The 20,936-nt window shown below is 50.3% G+C and overlaps 1 protein-coding gene across 9 annotated transcripts in view; it reads left to right on the top strand.

Moving 5' to 3' along the window:
* The window catches only part of Efcab6 (EF-hand calcium binding domain 6), a 212,782-nt gene that overhangs the window by 182,145 nt on the left and 9,701 nt on the right, over positions 1–20,936 (top strand). For all 9 annotated transcript variants that reach the window (XM_078052585.1, XM_078052592.1, XM_078052584.1 and 6 more), the window contains one exon: positions 9,383–9,610. In XM_078052585.1, coding sequence (XP_077908711.1) covers positions 9,383–9,610 — 228 coding nt within the window. The remainder of the gene's footprint in view (positions 1–9,382; positions 9,611–20,936) is intronic.

Below are 20,936 nucleotides of genomic sequence, written 5' to 3' on the forward strand. Positions count from 1 at the left end.
GGGCTGGAGGGATGGAGGGCTGGAGGCTGGAGGGCTGCAGGGATGGAGGGATGGAGGGATGGAGGCTGCAGGGCTGGAGGGCTGGAGGGATGGAGGGATGGAGGGATGGAGGCTGGAGGGATGGAGGGCTGGAGGCTGGAGGGCTGGAGGGCTGGAGGCTGGAGGGCTGCAGGGCTGGTCTGCCTGGCTTCCCTGGCTGGGGAGGAGGAGCATCTCAGCGCGTCGTCTTCTGCAGGTCCGCCACTGACCGCTGTTGGTCCTGTCTGGGGTGGTGCCTGGCACCCAGGGGCTGCGTGGGTGTGCCTGAGTTACTGGGTTCCTTTCTAGGTGGGCTCCCGTGCTCTCATGTGTGGTGGGCCACAGGCTGGAGACAGGCAAGAGAGCTCGGCTTTGGAACAGGGCCCCCAAGCTCCACCCTCCAGCAGGGCTATCCCGGGAACCAGTCCCACTGATTGGGTATAAAATACTACGGGTCCACAGCTGCCCCCGGTGATGTGGGGACTAGAGAAGCATCTATGCCCTGTCAGCATCACTGAAGTGACTGGACTTCCAAGGACGTTCTGGACTCCACATGGCCCCACTTGTTGTACAGATGGAGGTCCCAGGCCTAGGCCGCGTGGTGCCCAGGATACCTGGAGTGGCACCTGGAATTCTGGGGTCAGAGCCCACCTGTGCAAACCATGTGCTGGATTATGGACGCTCACCCAGAACCCACTCTGGGGCCTGCTACTGTCCACCTCCGGATCTCAGATCCAGGCCAAGCAGTCAGCTCCCACCCAGGCTCCCCCTGGATTTCCATCTGGATTTTAAATGTTTTATCTTTTTTTTTTCTTTGACAGGGAGTTTTGCTGATGTTATTTTTAGCATTCGGTTTATTCACTGTAAATACAAATGAAGATACAGTACAATTAATTTCTTTTCTAATCAAAATATTTGATCAAATGAAGCAATTTTTCAATTCTTAGAAGTAATTATACCATTCTTTAAGAGGAGAGCAGGAATTCTTTACTGAATATTTCTAATTAGTATTTTTTGCTACCTGCTGTGTTCCTGTTATGTATGAAGTTTCAGGATTGTTTTCCTCCAATAAGATATCATGGAAAGAAACTATATAATTGTCTTCCTAAGTATTCAGAACAAAACTTATTATATGAAGCATGCAGCCAGTGAGCTACTAATTACCTCCATAATAATTATATTCGAATACAGATACGTGTCTCTAATCTGACAGCTGGCATGGACCTTGCAAAGCCACTTTGTACTAACTTGGGGCTCAGCTAATGGCTGTCTTAGAAACCCACAAAGGTACCACAAAACGCCCTTGGAGCGGGCTCATGGTCAAGGAACACTGAGGTCTAAACGCGCTCTGTGCTAGGTGCTGTATGGCTACTTTTTCCCATATTCTAAGCTCACCCCCTTTCATTGCTTGTCGTTAGAAATTCAGAACCACACCAGGACCTATTGCCAAGGAACCAGCAACTGCTAACGGAGGGCACAAAGTGGGCTTGGCCTCCACCTCTGTGGGTGGCTGAGCTGGCCTGGGCCCAGATCTGGGGGCAGGGCTAGGGCATCTCTGCTCCATGCCTTTCTTGTCCTCCTCAGACCAGCTCGATTGCCAGGTCATATTCTCAGAGTGGTGGCATCCACGCAAGCCTTTCCCAGTTATGCTCGAGCTGTTTAACTCTTTGATCACATTATACAGACAGTCCCCAACTTAAGATTCTCAACTTTACAAGAGGCGCAAGAACAACATTCAGTAGCAGTTGTATTTTGGAATTTGAATCTTCCCCAGGCTGGCAGCATGTGGCCTGATCCTCTCTCTCCATGCTGGGCAGTGGCAGTGACCACAGACCCTGTCAGCCCTGCGGCCACGAGAGGAGACCACTGAGTGCATGGCGTGTGGCGGCTAAGCGAGGGTGCTCCGAGGCCAAGGTGGTCAGGCGCATTTGCAGCTGAGCCTGTCTTCATTTTCAGGCCTTCAGGGGCCCCACTCTCAGCTGGGGAACCCGGCTCCCTAACATGCATTGACCAAAGCAAGGCCGTGGCTGACTCCAAGGCCACGATGTCACACGTGGACACAGGGAGAGCCGAAGAAATGGGACCAAGGACACAGGCCTACAGCACACCATCACCTCCTGCTCTGCTGCATGACTTGACAATTTAACCTCCCAGCTCCCATCGTCCAGAGGTTTTAGGGCGCAGCTGGGTGTGACTTTACCAGTCAACCAAGAGTGAGGCTGGACCTAGCTTCTCCACTAGGAGTGTCCTGTCCAGAGCTGCCCACCCCGTTCACGGAGCTGTTAAACAGACCCCAGGGGCTGCCAGTGCAGCCTGCCTGGGCTCAGCCAGCCCCGCGGGGCTCACCCAGGCCGCCCGCTGGTTCTTGTCCTTGGCTGACCTGCTGGCTCCTGCCCGAGGTTTGGGTGGTGTAGGCGAGCACCCCAGAGCTTTCCCACCTCTACAAGTGCCCTGCGGCAGAGCCCCATCCATCCATCTTCATCATAGACACCGGGAGCGCAGCGCCCTCCTGGGGTGGACGTGGCCTGCACATCCCTGTTTCTGCACTGACCCCTGCCTGCCACCCTCTCCAACGGTCTCCATCTTGCAGACAGAGCACTAGGCAGAGAAGAGACGGGCTGACTCAGCAAGCTAGGAGATGGCAGAGCAGGGCCTGACACCCTGCTGTCCAGGCCCACAGCAGCCAGTCCAAGGATGCTGTTCCATGGGATGCCACCTGGACCTGGCTCTTGCTCCCGCAGCATGACCAAGTCTCAGACCTGGTTTCTCCTGGAGACACGCCTGCAACACCGTGGCTGGGTGATCTGCCCCCAGGCAGTAATGGGCACCAGAGGGCTTCTGTCCTGCTTATCCAGGGTGGACATGGTGTCAGCCAGGTGCCAGGGCTCAAGCCCAGTCTGCCTGACCTCCTGACTCAGGGAAACACTCTGCCACAGCCCCAGCTGCAGCAGCCGCGGTCTCCCACTGCCCAGGCCCCTGCTGCTCGGGCCTCGGGGGTCCCTTGGAGAGGCGCCTTTTTATACCCACTTTAGGAGGAAAGGGAGGTCAAATGGGGGGTATTTTCCTCCCCGAGGTCACAAGAAAGAGCTGGGGTGAGCCTGGGTGAATGGTGGGCTGTCCCACCCTCCAGGCCTAGCTCCCTCCCCTGGACCCGACTGGCCCTTGGCTGAACTCATCACATCTGAGGAGGCCACATGTGGCCACACTGCTGCAGGGACTGAGGCTGCCCCCCACTGCTCACAGGGTGAAGCCCAGGTGACGCTGGAGGACAGCAGTGGCTGAGTTGCAGAGGGCTCTGCCCAGAGGGGCCTGGTCAGGGTCAGTGAGGGACAGAGAGGCTGGGGAGAAGGGGCAGCAGTGGGCTGGCGCAGGCGAGGGGCCCAGGTGGGCCTCTGTTGCCCCTCTGACACCTGGGCCTTGGCAGGCAGCCTCAGCTCTCAGACCACAGGCTGGCGTGGCCGGGCGGGGACTGGGACGTGCTCCCCACAGGACACACACCGCGAGGGCGGGGGGGGGGGGGGCGGGGGCTGTCCCTGGGCCCAGTCGTCATCGCAGACACAACGGGGTACTCACAGAGTACCTCACAGAGGGTGGAGACTGTCCTTTCCGCAGTGGTGGCCTGTGCTTCCTGCCACCTCCAGACGGCCCTTGTTTGCTACAACGAGGTCCCTCGGGCGCCGGGAGGGAGCTCCGTCCACAGCGTGGCTGTCATTCTAACCAGGTCAGGCCTGGGGTGCGGAACGTTTTTTGTTTCACATTTTTAAAGTCACCAAAGTGCTTCTCTGTGTCAGATGGAGGCTGCCAGGAGCATGAGGTGTGGGGACAGGGGCCCTTTTCCCAGTGACCCTGGGACCTGGGACCTCTTCCTTCCCCAGTCCCCCTCCTGCGCCTGTGGTCCTGTTCTGGGGGGCTCTTCCTGCGGAGCTCGGTGACCTTCTAAGGTGTCGTTGGATCTGAAGATGGTGATGTCTTTTCTGATTAGAAGGGACATTTCTTCTGATTTCCCCACTCAGATGTAGTGCTCGCATGCGCAGTGCCAGGGACACAAAAGTGCCAGACCAGGAGCCATCTGCTTCTCCCTGGCACCTCCTCCCTGGAGCGAGGCTGGCGGCGGCTGAGCTGCTTTCCCCAGGGCCCTGGGAAGGCAGCCCAGGGGCCGCACAGGTTCTGAGCAAGGCGCCCTGGGCTGAAGCCCCCGAGCTGTGCCTCCAGGGCCAGCGGGTTCCTGGGACAGTGTGGGGCTGGGGTGCGCGGCTGGGCCCACGGGCCTGGGGACCTGTCGGGCAGAGGTTCGCCCCTTGAGCTCAGAGGTGATGACAGTGCTGGCCACGGTGGGGTCTTCGTGAGCTTTCTTTGCGACTTTTTTGTTAAGTTGCCGACAGTGAACCTGCAGGATCTGCTTTTGTGGCAGGAGACGCACATCTGACCGGTGGCCACGCCCGGGTGCCCTGCAGACGCAGTCCTGGGGCTTCCCGCGCCCCTCAACAGCGGCCGCTTCTGCCTCTCCCCTGACAGGCCTGGGCCGTCCCTTCGCCTCTCCCCCCTCTTCCTGGCCGGGGCAGGGCAGGGAGGCCTCCGTGTCACGGTGGCCTGAACTCTGGCTACACCTCCCAGTCACAAAAGGGCCGGGTCCCCTCCTCAGAGCGTGCATGGTGGTCCTCGTCCCCACTCCCCTGGGCAACTGCCCGCCTCTCTTCACCCAGGGGCCCTCAGCTCCACCTGGGAGAGGCTTGAAGGATTCTTTCCGACCTGGGTCCCCAGGACGGAGCAGGAATGCCCTGGATGTCAGCGGATGGTGACTTTGACAGCCAGATGGTGACAGTGTGCTCATCCTGGGGGGAGTGTGTCTTAGGCGGGGCTGTTGCCCACCCTGGGGGCTCTGGGACTCGCCCTGCCTGTGCGTTCTGGATGAGGCCACACAGGTGAGTGCAGGGGCTGGGGACCAGTGTCCAGGACTGCGTGAGGCCCATCGGCTGTCGCTCCTGGACCCCCGGTCCCCACCAAAGGCCTCCAGGGCTCACAACCCTCGGGCTCACTTGTGCATTTGCTTGGATCAGTCACTCGGTGACCTGTGACATGATCCTCAGCCTGGGGCCCATCTAGGAGATCGTGGCCACTGACCAGTGGAAGACCCCCAGGTCATTGCCAATTGCTTGGGTTTTATGAATTTTTAAAATAACCCTGTAAGGATCGCAACCCTGGGCTTCTGTTTAGTGCGGAGGACCTGAGGGAAGGGCGTGGGCTGCAGGGAGGGAAGGCCGATGGCGGCAGAAGCCCTTCCTCCTGCCAACACTGAGCTGCTGCGAGGACAGCCTGACACTTTGTTAGAAAGAAGTAGACTCCTGTTTTAATTTCTTCTTTCTCTTTTTAATCCTAACAAGATGGGAGCCTTGTAACAGGCCTGGGCCACTGCCCGGGCAGAGCCGGCCGCGTCCTTCCCCTCACTGTGTGCCTGTCGGCCGCGGCCTCTTTCTTCACTCATTCCCTCTCAAGCCCCGAGACCCCACGGTGCCAGCCTCTGGCCCCAGCCCGGGACTCAGCTGCCATTGAACCACCAGAGCCCTTGCTTTCGCAAACTTATTTTCCCTCAAGTCAGAAAGATGACAAAGACGGTGGATCACAGGTCACCAAGTGTGACGAGCGGGGGAAGGGGAGTGACAAGTAGGGTCAGGGGAGCAGCACTCAGAAATGCCACCAGTGCCCACAAGAAGTGCAGGCCCCGAGGTGGGACCCTGAGCAGAGTGGGCCAGAGTCGCAGAGGGCAGGGCAGGGTTACTCTGATGACACCTGAAGCCACTCGAATTGATCCGTCCCTTTAGGGAAGGGGGCAGAGTGGAAGGGGCAGCTGCTGCAGCCAGGGTTGATGGTGGCCCTGACCAGGAGGTGGGGATGGAATGCGACTTCAGGGCCCCAGGACCTTGGACGGTGTGGGAGTGAGAAAGTGATGTCACGGCTGATCCCAGGCCCAGGCACCTGGAAGGCAGTTTGCTTTGGGGACCTGGGGAGGGCCGTGTTTGAAGCTGGTGGCTCTGGGGAGAATAGAGAACTGACTTGCTGAGGCGGGCCACCCTCCCCCAGGTCCCTCGCCCTGGCCACACTGCTCCCGAATTCCTAGGATGCTGTGACAAATAGGCCTTCTGATGTCGCGGCCTTGCCTCGGGGACACTTGCTGCTCTCATGTCGGCCTCTGCCTTGGGGTGGCTGCTCTTGACACCCTTGCTACATCCCTGCCTGGCTCTGCCGCTCTCATTTCACCAAGTTTATGGCAAGTTTTAACTTCTTATGGGTTCAAAACTTTGTTGCTGACCTTTTCTAAAAATGTCATGGCAACTTCCGCATATTTTTCAACGTCAACATTAATATCAATATGTCTAACGAGCTCCCCGAATATCCGTGGAGGTTTTCTTCAAATTTTATTAAGCTTATTTACAACTTGCAACAGGTTTTCTCTTTTGGAATTGAGTCTTTCTATCCGGAACACGACACATCTCCCCATTTATTCCACTCTCATTTTGGTACCTTCACAGTGTGTGTTCAGGACTCTTTAGGTCTGGGCCTTTCATCCTGGTACTCAGCAGCTTTGTCATCAATGTGATTGTAGACTTTTTTCACAATTCAACTTCTATTATAGTTACTATTTTTTAAAAACTGGTATTGCTTTCTTGTATTCCTAGCTTGAAACTGACCACTTTCCTAAATTGTCTTATTGATATTTTCTAGTCGTAAAATCACCTCCTCAAAAATGAGGATAAATATTGTTTTCAGCATTTGCTGCTTTGTTTTATTGGATCAAATGTGGTATAGAAGTGCCCAAGCCGACCAGGCTGACGTCAGCAGTCCCCTGCTGTCCTCTGCCATCTTTACCAGGAATGGCTGCTGAGTGCTGTGGGGTGCCTTTGTGCCATCCCTCAACATGTGGCTTCACTGATGTGAGGAACTGAGAGATTTGCTGACTCTTGATGCGTTCTTAGAGTGAACCCCAGCTGGCCTCAGTGAGACTGAACCCAGGGGTACTTCATCACCAAGCTGCATCCCCAGCCCTCTCTTATTTTTGAGACAGGTTCTCACTAAGTTGCCCAAGCTGGCCTCAAACTTGTGATCCTCTTGCCTCAGCCTCCCGAGTCACTGGGGTACAGGTGTGCCCCACCATGCCCAGCTGGAGAATCTTTTTTAAATGTGGTGTTGAATATTCCTAACATTTTGTTTTTGAATTCTTACATCCATAGCTATAAAATAGATTCGCTTATAATTTTCATTATCATATTTTGGTATTAGGATCATATGCAATGATTTAAACCCTACATAGCCCTTTCTGTGTGCTGGAATAATTTGACTAATGTAAAAATCATCTATTCCCTGAAGGTTCCACACGCTCGCCTTTAGAACTGTCTGGGCTTGACACCTTCTTAATGATAGATGGGAGCTCTTTTACAGCTTTTTCCATTTCTTTGTGGTTCCCGGTCTATTCAGGCTTTTCTAATACCTCAGTTAAATTTAGTAATCTATATTTTGCTAGAAATCTATTCTGTTTCCTCTGGAGTTTAAAGCATATTAACCTAAGGTTGCACACAATACTTTGTTAGAATCCTCCCGAATCTGTTGTCAGAATAATGGTATTTTCCGTTTGCTTTACCTTAATGGTATTTCAGTTGTGCTTTAACACTTTGGAAGAACATCCACATACATTGTCTCAAGTGAATCTCTGTCCTCCTGGACAGATGAGGAAACTGAGGCAAAAGGTGGGCACGTGGCTTCGTGCAAGGCCACAGGGCCCGGCGGGGGAGAGTGTGGACCCGGCTCCAGAGCTGCGCCCTCCCTGGGCCCCCACCTCTTCTTCCCAGTGTGCTTTCCTGGGTCCTCCTCAGCCCCCCGATGTATGAGGGTGTGAGACCAGACTCTGCGTCGGTCCTCGGCTCTCTGGGTGCCAACGTCCCTTGGAGCCAGCCTTCCAAGGAAATGCCTGGTTAGCTCTGAGAAGAATTCTAAAAATGCTTAAAATGCATCAGTGATATCGCTTTTCCGAAACGAGAGAAGAAAAGCATCACTGACTTCCAGACGGCTCCGATGGACATCCTGAAAAGCCTCTGTCACTCTGTGGGTGGCCGAGGACGTGGTGGGCTTTGGCTTAAGTGGGAGCCTGTGAGGGTGGTTCTGAGGGCATTCCCAGCAGCCTCCTGGGCTTGCTGCAACGTCACCACGTGTGGGACATGGAAAGGGCTGTCACTGACACAAGGAGCAGCATAGGACGCCCAGGGTAGCTCAGAGGATGCTTGGGTCCAGGGGCAGCTCCCCACACCCCAGCCCTGGGCTCTCGGAGGCGGGACCCCGCCAGCCCTCCCCCGAGGCCTGGCTTTGGCACCTTTTCTGACTCTGCAGGGGGATGATGTAGGGCTGCCCCCTGGCTCCTAGCCTCCTGCAGAAGGCTGGGACTCAGCTGCCCACGGGTCTCCCAAGCCCAGTGTCCTCAGTGCTCCCTCCTGACTGGCCTTAGGGTAAACTGGGAGGCCCTTCCATTGTCACGGTCCCTCTGCCGACACTCACCAAGCGGCTTCCCCTGCTTGTTCTTCCTGCCATCTGTCCCCTGCGTGTCCGCACAGTGACCAGCAGCAGATGTGAGGGTGGTGCAGTCCCCTCGGCCCCCTGCTCACCAGCACATGAGCCTCCACAGGCTTCTGCTGCACTCCTGCCTGGGGTCCAGTTCCTCCTCACTCCAGGACACCCCCGGGCCCTGTGGACAGCGCCCCCGCCACCAGAGCCCTCCCCAGGCCACAAGCCTGGCCCCACTGCTCCAGCAGATCCCTCCACACTCACCAGAAATAAATCCCTGGGGTCGTGACAAGGCCCCCGCTTCAGGGCACATTGGCCAGCAGCGTGCCACCACAGCAGCCGTGAAGGGCCAGAAGGGCTTCCCGAGTCCAGCTGCTGGAGCCGACCAGACGAACCCACGTCCCGAAACCAAAGTGCAGATGACAATCCTCTCGCTTCGCTGGCCACGCGGTCAGCACATGCCATGTGCCTGTTACATGACCCAAAAGACAGAGCGGGGGACCAGCAGGGCAGGACTGGCCCCTGGACGTGGGGCACCTCCCAGCAGACACCATCTCGAGGGCTGTGGAGGGAACGCCTGTCCCTGGTGGATGCTCATGCTTGCCCCGCCCGGTGCCATGCGCAGGGCAGCCCAAGCCTCCTCCCAGCTAGGACAGACCTGCCCCTGGACACGGACGTAGACCTGCCTCGGTGGGGGGCTGGTGTCCTGGCCTCTCCCCCTCAAGCTGGGCTTCCCTGGGACTCGCCTGGGTACTGGGCCCAGAGCCAAAAAGTCCTGCCTGCCTGCTCAGCAGGTCGTCTCCTCTGTTCTGTGCAGACCGCTGATGAGTGGGCTGAGAAAATGCCCCGGATCCCGACCTCCTCATCGCCTGGGGACATGGCCAACAGGGACATCCTAGAGCGGCTCCACAGAGCAGTGGCCTCCCACCCCCACACCATCGCCCAGGAGCTGGAGAACTTTGACACCATGAAGACCAACACCGTCTCCCGAGACGAGTTCAGGGCCGTCTGCGCTCGGCATGTGCAGATCCTGACGGACGAGCAGGTGAGACCCGTCCTCCCCCAGGCAGGTGGCCCCGTGCCCGTCCCTGCGCGCGCTCCATTGAAAACACGGCAGGTTTTACTTATTTTGTTTTGTTTTTAAATCTTACCAAAGACCCATGGGAGCTTCATGTTTATGTGACAGCTATAAACCACGGGCTTCAATCAGGGTGCAAACAATGTCCCTTTCATTGTTAAACTCAGCCCCAGCTCCCTTTCTCCTTCCCCACCTGTGGTCACCCAGGGCGCACGAGATCCAGGGAGGGGGCGGCTCTCCCTGCCCTGGCCTGCTGCTGCTCACCTCCCTCTCCCTGCCACTCCCGGGCCGCTCCTTGTGCTGGGGACACGCCCACCTGGGGAGCCTCCTGACTGTGCACAGGCTGGACACAGGCCATCGCTGTCTGGGTCCCTGATCCCCATCACTGAGCCCCGGAAGGGCTTCCCCGCCGCTCCCTCCCCTGCGGCCCAGCTGGGCTTCTTCAGCTGGGAGTCTCTGATCACCTGCTGCCCTGGGTCTCTTGGGCCTTCATGGCCTGCCAAGGCAAGAGCACCTCCCAGCAGACACCATCTCGAGGGCTGTGGAGGGAGCGTCTGTCCCTGGCGGACGGTCATGCTAACTGCTGGCACCCAGGGGCACCACCCGCCCCCCACTTTGTTTCTCCTTCTGTGCCAAACTCTGGCATAGTGCCTGGCACAGAGAGGATGCTCAGCCAGCACCCATGAGCGCAGTGTCCACCATGGGGTGGCCCCTCTCCCAGCCCAGTGGCTGAGCAGCCAGACGTCACAGTGCCACCGGCCTCACACCCTAGGACTTCCCTTCAGCCCCAAACCTTCCTGCGCCAGCCCCCTCCAGCCACAGGATTCAGACACAAAGTGAGTCCCCTCCCGCCAAGCAGAGGCCCCTCCTGCCTCCCGGCTCTGCTCAGGCTCACCCGGAGGCTTCCAGCAGACCTGGGGCTGGGGGTCCTGGGGGGAAACGGGGGCCACAGCTGTCTCCCTTCACCTCCAGAGTCTGGGCATCTGAACTCGAGTCTTGTTTGTCAGCGTTCCGGGGAAGGACTTGAGATTATTCACCGGGAGCTGGGGGCCATCATCACAGCACCCCAGCCCCCTCGGGCTCTGAGCAGCACCCTGAAGAGGGCCCAGGGGACCGAGAGTGTGAAGGCTTAAAAAGATCCCACCTCTTAAGCACTTTCTCAGGACCATCTCTGCTCAGTATGCATCACTGTTTCAGGACAGTCCTGTCCCTCCGAGGACCAAAGGGGAGCCAGGCCTGGCTGGCAGTCGCTTCCCTGTCTTGGTTCCATGTGGACACCTAAAAGGAACATAGCCATGCTGTGGTTCTGTGGGGCCAGCTAGTGGAAGTTCACCAGTAAAGAACTGACCGTGAAGGTTTTCCCTTTCATCTACGGGGATACAACGTTGCTCTAATTATTGGTATAAATTAGTGGCATGCTGACACACCTGACACTCCTAACAGAGAATCTGATTTTGATTTTCCACCAGGAAGACTTCATCATCCCTAGCAATAAAGCCCCCTCAAACAAAACGAAGCATTTATTTTAAAATGCTCATTTCTAAAAATAAACTGATAGGCCTCACTGAGCTCACCTGCAGCAGCCCCAGAGCCCACAGGTGACGGTGCGTCCGAGGAGCAGGAAGTGTGTTCTACCTGGGGAGGGTGCTTCTGGAATGGGCTGGGGACAGGGAGAGCCTCGGGGCTCCGCGCTCTGCCTGGTCACTCTGCCAGCGCCCTTCTTGGCTGAGGCTCTGTACTGACTAAAGCTCAGCTCAGAGGTAACCTGGGCCCCAACAAATCCAGCCCCTCGTGCCACTATTGGTGACTGAAGTCACCGAGATAGTTCCGACCATATTAAATATCATTTTAACTACAGAATTCACCACTTAGTTTATCTACATTATTAAAACATCCCACACTTTTAAAATGACGGTTGTTTGGGGGGCTGCTTTCTTGGCTGACTTCCCTCTGTTGGAGGGAAGGGCCCGGTCTTTTGAAACCTTTGGGTGCCTTTGACCTTTCAGGACAGGAGAGCCTCTTCCTGAGCAGGCCGAGTGGGAAACTGGTGGGTCTGCATGGATCTGCATAAAGTGTGTCATAGAAAGTGTGGGAACTGGGTCCACTTGGCCATTGCCAAGACGAGAGATGCGGGGTCGCTCTCTCCTTGCCGTTGGTCCAGGTCGTCCCGTGGTGCTGGGAGAGCACTTGCGCGTGCGACCGTATCAGGGGAGGAGCTGTTGGGGTGTCTGAGCATATCAGATCTGAGACTTTCCAAGCAGATGCCCTTAGGAAGCTCAAGAAATGCCCCTCTCGGGCAGCAGACCTGGGTTTCAGCCACTTCTGCACCTGTCCAGCTAGGTCCACGGATATGAGTCCACCTGCCTAGCCTGTGCCCTCCCTGAAGAAGGGGGCTCACAGTACGCCCCCGCCTGCCCAGGTGCCCTCCCTGCCCCTGCCTGCTGCTGCCTCTGCCAGCCCCCAGCCCTCCTCCCTGCAACTCCTCTGACCAAGGTCCTCTGACCTGCCAACCTTGGGCTGAGTCCTCGCACACTCCTGCAGGTTCTGGGGCCCAGAGCTGTCCATGCTGACAATGCAGGGCATGTCAGGGTGGTGTGCGTCACCCGCTGGGGGCCAGCTCGCCACAGTGGTGGTGATGGGCTCGTGTCAGGAAAGGCAGGGAGGGCACCCAGGGGAGGGCACTTAGGAACCCGGGTTCTGCCTGCTGAGGAGGGGCGCAGCAGCCAGGGTGCAGCAGGGTCTGAACCACATGAGGGCGGTTCCCCAGGCAGGGTGCTGGGCCCCTGGAGACCAGGAGGGTGGCAGGTGGAGGGAACACTTCAGACGCAGCCGGTGTCAGGACTGCTGCCTGCAGCTGGCGTGCCAGCAGACCACCCCTGCCCTCGTGGGGTCAGTGCCCTCGAGGGGTCTCCAGACGTCAGCAAACCAAGTAAAACGTGTGTTGCGCGAGGTGGTGACAGACGCCAGGGAGACAGCACAGAGCGGCAGCCGGAGGGTAGTGGGCCGTGGTGACTTGCAGACGCGGAGTAGGGAAGGCCATCTGGGCAGGCGGCCTTAGGAGTGAGGACTGGACACCTGGGAGCAGAGGCTCCTGGCAGAGAAGACCCGAGTGACCAGAGGATGGGACAGTGCTGAGCGCTAACTGGGAAGCCAGTAATGTCAAGGCTGCTCAGACCCGACCCGGGCCGGGGGGAGGGCCCCAAGCACAAGGGCGGCACCAGTGAGATGGAGGGCATGTGGGGTAACAGCTGGTGAGGTGGGGGTCTCAGCTGTTCCAGAGTCGGAGCCCACAGGAGGTGATGATGGCCTGGGTGCCAGCAGGCAGCCGGACGGGAAGAGCGGGGGGCCTGGGGAGCAGCTGCAGGTCCACCGGAGAGGTCCAGAGCGGGCTGTGCACGGGAGCTCCCCAGGAGGTGAGGCGGGAGGAGAGGCGGGCAGGGTCAGCAGGGCCAGGAGAGCTGGAGCCCACAGAGCCCCGAGCCCCCAGCTGCCCGGCTTGCAATCGGGGAGACCACCACGGGTCTGAGCAGCGGCCTGCAGAGGACAGGAGACCCTGGCCCTGGGTGTCCCCAGATGAAGAGCAGCACTTCAGTGGAGAGTAACCAGACGCATCCATCATTTCATTTCCCATGTCCACTCCACGCTCTGCTTAAGAAACCCTTACCTCGCCAAGGTCGTAAGATAATCACCTCTGCTCTCTTCACAAGTTCTGAAGTTTTCACTTCCCGGGCTTTTTTTTTTTTTTTTTTTTTGTACCAGGAATTGAACCCAGGGGCTCTAAACCACTGAGCCACACCCCAGCCCTGTTTTGTGTTTCATTTACAGACAGGGTCTCACTTAGTGCTCGGTGCCTCTCTTTTCCTGAGGCTGGCTTTGAACTCGCTATCCTCCTGCCTCAGCCTCCCGAGCCGCTGGGATTACAGGCGTGCACCATTGAGCCCAACTCACTTCATGTTTCTTCAGTGCCTGAAATATATTTTTCTTCTTCTGTAAAAGATAGAGATAGTTTTTTTAAAAATTTGGTCTAATTAGTTATACATGCATTTTGACACATCATACATAAACGGAGTATAACTGCTCTTTCTTTTCGTAGTGCATGATGTAGGATCACATCAGTCATGTAGTCATTTAGGCACAGAAGGGCAATAATACTGTCTGATGCATTCTACTATCCTCCCACCCCCACACCCCCTCCCCTCCCTTCACTCCCTTCTGCCTAATCCAAAGTATCACTGTTCTTCCCCGCCCCCCAACCCACCTTATTGTGAATTAGCATCCACAAAGCAGAGAAGACATTCTGCCCTGGTTTGGGGGGATTGGCTTACTTCACCTAGCATGATATTCTCCAGTTCCGTCCATTTACCTACAAATGTCACAATTTCTTTCTTCTTTTAAGGCTGAGTAATAATTCATTGTGTATATGTACCACATTTTCTTTATCCACTCATCTGTTGAAGGGCACCTTGGTTGGTTCCATACTTCAGCTATTATGAGTTGAGCTGCTATAAACATTGATGTGGCTGCGTCACTATAATATGCTGATTTTAAGTCCATTGGGTATAAACCCAGGAGTGGGATAGCTGGGTCAAATGATGGTTCCATTCCAAGTTTTCTGAGGAATCTCCATACTGCTTTCCATAGTGGTTGCACCAATTTGCAGTCCCACCAGCAAAGTGTGAGTGTGCCTTTTTGCCCACAAGCTCACCAACATTTATTGTTGCTTGTATTCTTTTTTTTTAATTTTTAAAAAATATTTATTTTTTTAGTTTTAGGTGGACACAATATCTTTATTTTACATTTTATGTGGTGCTGAGGATCGAACCCAGTGCCTCATGCATGCTAGGTAAGCGCTCTACCACTGAGCCACAACCCCAGCCCTATGGCTTGTACTCTTAATAATTGCCATTCTGCCTGGAGTGAGATGAAATCTCAGTGTAGTTTTGATTTGCATTTCTCTAATTGCTAGAGATGTTGAACTTTTTTATATATTTTTTGATCAATTGTATTTCTTCTTCTGTGAAGTGTCTGTTAGTTCCTTAGCCCATTTATTAACTGTGTTATTTGCTTTTTGGCATTACGTTTTTTGGGTTCTCTATATATCCTGGAAATTAGTACCTCACCTGAGGTACATGTGGTGAAGTTTTTTCCCAATCTGTAGGCTCTCTCATCATGTTATTGTTTCCTTTGCTGAGAAGAAGCTTTTTAGTTTGAATCCATCCCATTTATTGATTCTTGATTTTGCTTCTTGTGCTTTAGAGTCTTGTTAAGGAAGTCAGATCCTAAGCCAACATGGTGAAGGTTTGGGCCTACTTTTTCTCCTATTAGTCACAGGGTCTCTGTTCTAGGCCTAAGTCCTTGATCCACTTTGAGTTGAGTTTTGTGCAGGGTGAGAGATAGGATTTAATTTCATTTTGTTGCACATGGTTTTCCAGTTTTCCCAGCACCAGTTGTTGAAGAGGCTAACTTTCATCCAATGAATGTCTTTGGCACCTTTGTCTAGTATGAGACAACCGTATTTAGGTGGATTTGTCTCTGTTTCTTCTATTCTGTAAAATTGGTCTCTGTGTCTGTTTTGGTGCCAATACTGTGCCGATTTTGTGACTCTAGGCTTGTGGTATAGTTTAAGTTCTGGTATTGTGATGCCCTCTGCTTTACCCTTCTTGCTAAGGATTGCTTTGGCTCTTCTGGGTCTCTTATTTTTCCAAATGAATTTCATGATTGCTTTTTTCCTAGTTATATGAGGAATGTCATTGGGATTTTAATAGGAATGGCATTAAATCTGTGTAATGCTTTTGGTAGTTTGGCCATTTTGACAACATTGATTCTGCCTGTCCAGGAGCATGGGAGATCTTTCCATCTTCTAAGGTCTTCTTTGATGTCTTTCTTTAGTGTTCTGTAGTTTTCATTGTAGAGGTCTTCCACCTCTTCTGTTACATTGATTCCCAAGTATTTTTTTTTCTTTGAGGCTATTGTGACAGAGTAGTTTTCCTAATTTCTTTCAGTGGATTCATCACTGATGTGTAGGAGTGCGTTTGATTTATGGGTGTTGATTTTATATCCTGCTACTTTGCTGAATTCATTTATTAGTTCTAGGAGTTTTCTGGCGGAGTTTTTTGTATCTTCTAAATAAAGAATCATGTCATCTGCAAATAGCGATAGTTTGAGTCCCCTTAATTTATTTCTTCTGTCTAATTGCTCTGGCTAGAGTTTCAGGGATGATGTTGAATAGTGAGAGAGGGCATCCCTGCCTTGTTCCAGGTTTTAGAGGGAAGGCTTTCAATTTTTCTCCCTTTAGAATGAAGCTGGCCTTGGGATTAGCATATATAGCTTTTATAATTTTGAGTTATTTTCCTACTTTCCCTAGTATTTCTAGTGTTTTGAACATGAAGGGGTGCTGGATTTTGTCAAATGCTTTTTCTGCATCTGTTGTGGTGATCATGTGATTCTTGTCTAAGGATTGCTTTGGCTATTCTGGTCTATTGATTCAGTGAATTTTATTTATTGGTTTCTGCGTGTTGAACCAATCTTGTGTCCCTGGGATGAACTCCACTGGATCGTGGTGCACTATCTTTTTAATATATTTTTGTATGCTATTTGCTGGAATTTAATTGAGCATTTTTTTTCCTCTATGTTCATCAGGGATATTGGTCTTACAGTTTTCTTTCCTTGATGTGTCTTTGTTTTGGTAACAGTGATACTAGCCTTGTAGAACGAGTTTGGAAGGGTTGCCTCCTTTTCTGTATCATGGAATGCTTTGAGGAGGATTGGTGCTAATTCTTCTTGGAAGGTCTTGTAAAACTCAGCTGAGACTCCATCTGGTCCTGAGCTTGTCTTGGTTGGTGTGTTCTATTTCATTGCTTGAAATTGACCTGTTTAAATCATGTATGTCTTCCTGATTCAGTTTGGATAGGTCATATGTCTCTAGAAATTTGTTGATGTCTTCAAGGTTTTCTATTTTACTGGAGTATAAATTTTCAAAACTGTTTCTAATTATCTTCTGTATTTCAGTAGCATCCATCATGAGCGTTCATTTTTCATCATGAATTTAGTAATTTGAGTTTTCTCTCTTTTTCTTCATCAACATGAGATCAGCACAGTTTTCCCATGCACATGATCAATTTTTCCCGGCACCACTTTTTGTTTGTTTTTGGTACTGGGAATGGAACCCAGAGGCGCCCTACCACTGAATCATGCCCCCAGCAATATTGTTCTTTATTTTGAGAAGGGTCTGGCTAAGTTGCTGAGCTGGCCTGGAACCTGCGATCCTCCTGCCTCAGCCTCTCCAGTTGCTGGGTTTTCCAGGTGAGCACCACCACATCTGGCCCAGCAGGTATTTGAATCATGCATTTGCTTCCCACCTGTAACTTGACATTGTCATTGATGGACGCTCCTGGCGAGGTCTGTTTCTGGACTCTACTCCATTCTGCTGGCCTTTTTCTCTGTCCTTGAGTTAATACCAGATAACAGATAATTATTAAATTGCTTGCGTTTGTAAGTCTTGGTGTCAGGAGGATTATATTTTTGTTCAGGAATTTGTCCACTTTTCTCTCTTCCCTTGTTCCTCTCTTTTAGGAACATCTGCCATCATCTGAGCCCCTTGCTTTCCAAAGATATTTCACAATCATCTGGTCAATTTCCACAAAGAACCCTGTTGAAATTTTTCTTGGAATTGCATTGAATCTTGTCTCTTTGATGATAAGCAACTTTCCCCAATGGTGAGCTTCCCTAACTAGCAGCATGTTCCTCCTCCCTCCCTCCCTCCCTCCCCCTCTCTCTCTCTCTCTCTCTCTCTCTCTCTCTCTCTCTCTCTCTCTCTCTCTCTCTCTCTTCTTCTTCTTCTTCTTCTTCTTCTTCTTCTTCTTCTTCTAAATTTTCTGCATTAAGGTCTTTTACATACTTAAGCTCTTTATATTTTTGCTGTAAATAAAGTATTTCTAATGGTATTTTCTAACATTAAACTCTTATTGTTGGAACTTCCTTGCTAAATTATCAAATTTTAACAATCATCAGGAATTTCTCTTGAGCCTGGATAAAACTCAGTAAATAGTGGCAGTGAGGGGTTCTTTTCTAATCTGCATACATTTTATTTATTTTTCTTACTTTATAGCAATGCCTACAACCTTTAGTTCCATGTTAACCAAAAGCTGTGATAATGGACTTCATTGTTTTCCTTGATTTTAGCAAAAACGTCTCTACTGTTTCAAGATTAAATGTTTTCTCTACAGACCTTTTGTGTATCAAGTATAAGAACTTTATCAACTGTAAGAACTTTCTTTTCATTCCTACTTTGCTAACAACTATTAGCTGAGAATGGATATTGATTTTGCTAAATGCTTTTCCTGTATCTATTGAGACATCCGTGCCATTTTTCCTACTCAGTTTCTTAATACAGTGAATTGCATTAATGGACTTTCTAGTATTAGACCAAACTCGGGTTCCTTGTTCAAGCCCCGTTTGTTCATGATATATTAAAAGTGTTTCCACAGTGTTGGGCATGTAAGTTGCATCTGTGTTTGTGACATTCATCTGTCCTTTTATTTCCTCATGATGTTTTATTTGACTTTGGAATCAGTTTTTTCTGTTTTTCCAGAAGAGTTCAGGCGGGGTCAGAGCTACCAGCTTCCTGACCATTGAGTAGAAATGCCTGGGGAGCCACCTGGCCCAGTGCTGCTTTCATGGGGAGACTTTTTTTTTAATCTATAAATTTATTTATCTTGAGGGCTGGGGATGTGGCTCAAGTAGTAGCGCGCTCGCCTGGCATGCGTGAGGCACTGGGTTCGATCCTCAGCACCACATAAAGATAAAACAAAGATATTGTGTCCGCCTAAAGCTAAAAAATAAATATTAAAAAATTATTTATCTTTTGTAGTTGCAGATACACAGAATGCCTTTTTATTTTTATTTTTTATTTTTATGTGGTGCTGAGGATGGAACCCAGTGCCTCATGTGTGCTAAGGCAAGCACTCTTCCACTGAGCTAGAGCCCAGCCTGAGGGTTTTTTTTAATATATATATATTTTTAGTTGTAGTTGGACACAATGCCTTTATTTATTTTATTTATTAATGTTTTTGTGGTTCTGAGTATTGAGGGTCAAACCCAGCGCCTCTCACATGCTAGGCGAATGCTCTTCTGCTGAGCCACAGCCCCAGCTCCTCGTGGGAAGAGTTTATTTCTCTTGTGGTTACAGGGCTATTTAGGCATTTTTCTTTTTGTCAGTTTCAGTGAATTATATTTTTGTTTAGGAATCTGTCCACTTTTCTCTCAGTTTCCAAATTCACTGCCGTACAATTACTGATAGTATGGTCTGTGGCGTCTCTTTAAGTACTTGTTGTGTTTGTAGTTGTGCCTCCTTTCTCCTTCCTAATATTATTATTTTCCATTCTTGTCAAAATTTGCCTGTTTTTTCAAATAATTAACTTTTAGTTTTGTAGAGCCTCATATATCTCTGTTTTCTACTTTTCTGCTCTTCATCTTGTTCTTCTTTAAACAAAGCTGGACACAGTTTTATTTCAGCTGTTCTTCCTTAATGAGCATTTAAAACTATAAAACAAATATATAAAACTATATATTTGTTTCTAATTACCATTTTAGCTGCATCCAAATTCTGATATGTAGTTTTAAAATCATAATTCAATTCTTGATCATTTTAGTTTCCATTTTGATTCCTTCTTTGATCCATAATACATTCAGAAATATGCTTTTTGATTTCCAAATGAAAGCACTTTTTAAAGATTGTTAACAGAAATTAACAGATAATTAATTCATTAGAGAATAGAATTGAATTGTGCTTGAAAATACTTGAGATCTGATGTGTGGTCAGTTTTTAAAAGTTTCATTTGTGGTTAGATAGTGTGTGCAACCCCCAGTTGGTGGGTGAAGAGCTCCACATTGTTGATTAAGACCCACTGTAACTTCTGGCCTCAAAGAATCTTTGTCCTTTCACTCTGCTTGGTCCATCAATAATTAAGAGAAATGTTGAAATTTCCAACCAACGTGTTAGATATGTAATTTCTTTCAGAGCTTTAAAAAAATCAAGTATAAACGGATGGACTATTCTGTCCTTTTTGGGAATTGACCATCTTTAAACCTGGAAAATAGTTTTTTGTTTAAATTCTGTCTTAGTAGTATTATGTAACTACTCTAGCTCTTTTATTTAATGAGTGCTCAGTATATCTATTGCTAACTTTTTAAAAAAATTTGACCCTTCTGTCACTTAGATTTTGCATGTGTGTGTTATAAACAGAATATAAGCAGATCTTTAAAAATATAAATTTATAATCTCTTCCTTTTACTTATATGGATGTTTGGTCCATTTACATTTATTGTGATTATGGTATATAGATTTGTTTCTGTTATGTGATCTTATGCTTTCTATTTAATACTCATTTATTTTATTTTTAAAATATCTCCTTATTTTCTTTTGGATTAATCTTTTTTAAAATTGTCTTTCTAACCTTTTTGAAAGCTGTGTATCTTATTTCTGTTCTTTTTTACAAACAACTGACTATTGCCCTGGAAATTTTACCATATATTACAAATCAAAATCCAGAGTTTAAAGCACATACTTGGTTCTCTGGCTTATAAAGACACTAAGTTGCTGTAGCTCTAATTGTCTCCTTGAGTGAGTTTTGTACTATTGTTATTTCATATTTTAAATATTTTTTCTTCACAAATTAAACCTTAGACTGGTTTGCTTTTATACAAGGCATTCATTCGGAATTAACTCCTTTCCCCTAACTTCTTAGACCTTTCTTCTGGGATTGTTTTCTTTCTTTGTGAGGTATATCCTGGGGTCATGATCTGTTGAAAGTAAACTCTCTGTTTTTATCTAAAAATGCCTTTATTTTTGCCATTTTCAAAAGTAATTTTTCTGGTTGGAGAGCTGTGATTCTACAGTAATTGTCTCTTAACACGTTAAAAAAAAAAAAAAAAACACAGCACTCCCCCACACTCTAGCTTTCACGGCTGTGCTTGCTATGCCTTGGTGTGGCTTCTGCAGGACGCGCCTCAGAACCGGCGCTCTGGGTGGGGCCCGCAAGCTCCTGGGGGGCTCTGATGTGCTAGAGGTCAAAACCACTGTACCCGTCTGCCTTCTGGTTCACACAGTCACCCCTCAGCTTTGCCTAATCTGTGGCCTAATCTATACTTTAATTGTTCAACAATTTTTAATTATTATATTTTTATTTCAAGAAATTCTATTTGCCTATCATTTCAAAAGTGCCTTGTCAGTTTGATAATATCGTTCTCCCTGCTCGTTTTTCATACCATTCGCTCCCTTAACTACTTCATACAC

This window comes from Ictidomys tridecemlineatus, chromosome 6, assembly GCF_052094955.1.
Source record: "Ictidomys tridecemlineatus isolate mIctTri1 chromosome 6, mIctTri1.hap1, whole genome shotgun sequence".
Lineage (NCBI taxonomy): Eukaryota > Metazoa > Chordata > Mammalia > Rodentia > Sciuridae > Ictidomys > Ictidomys tridecemlineatus.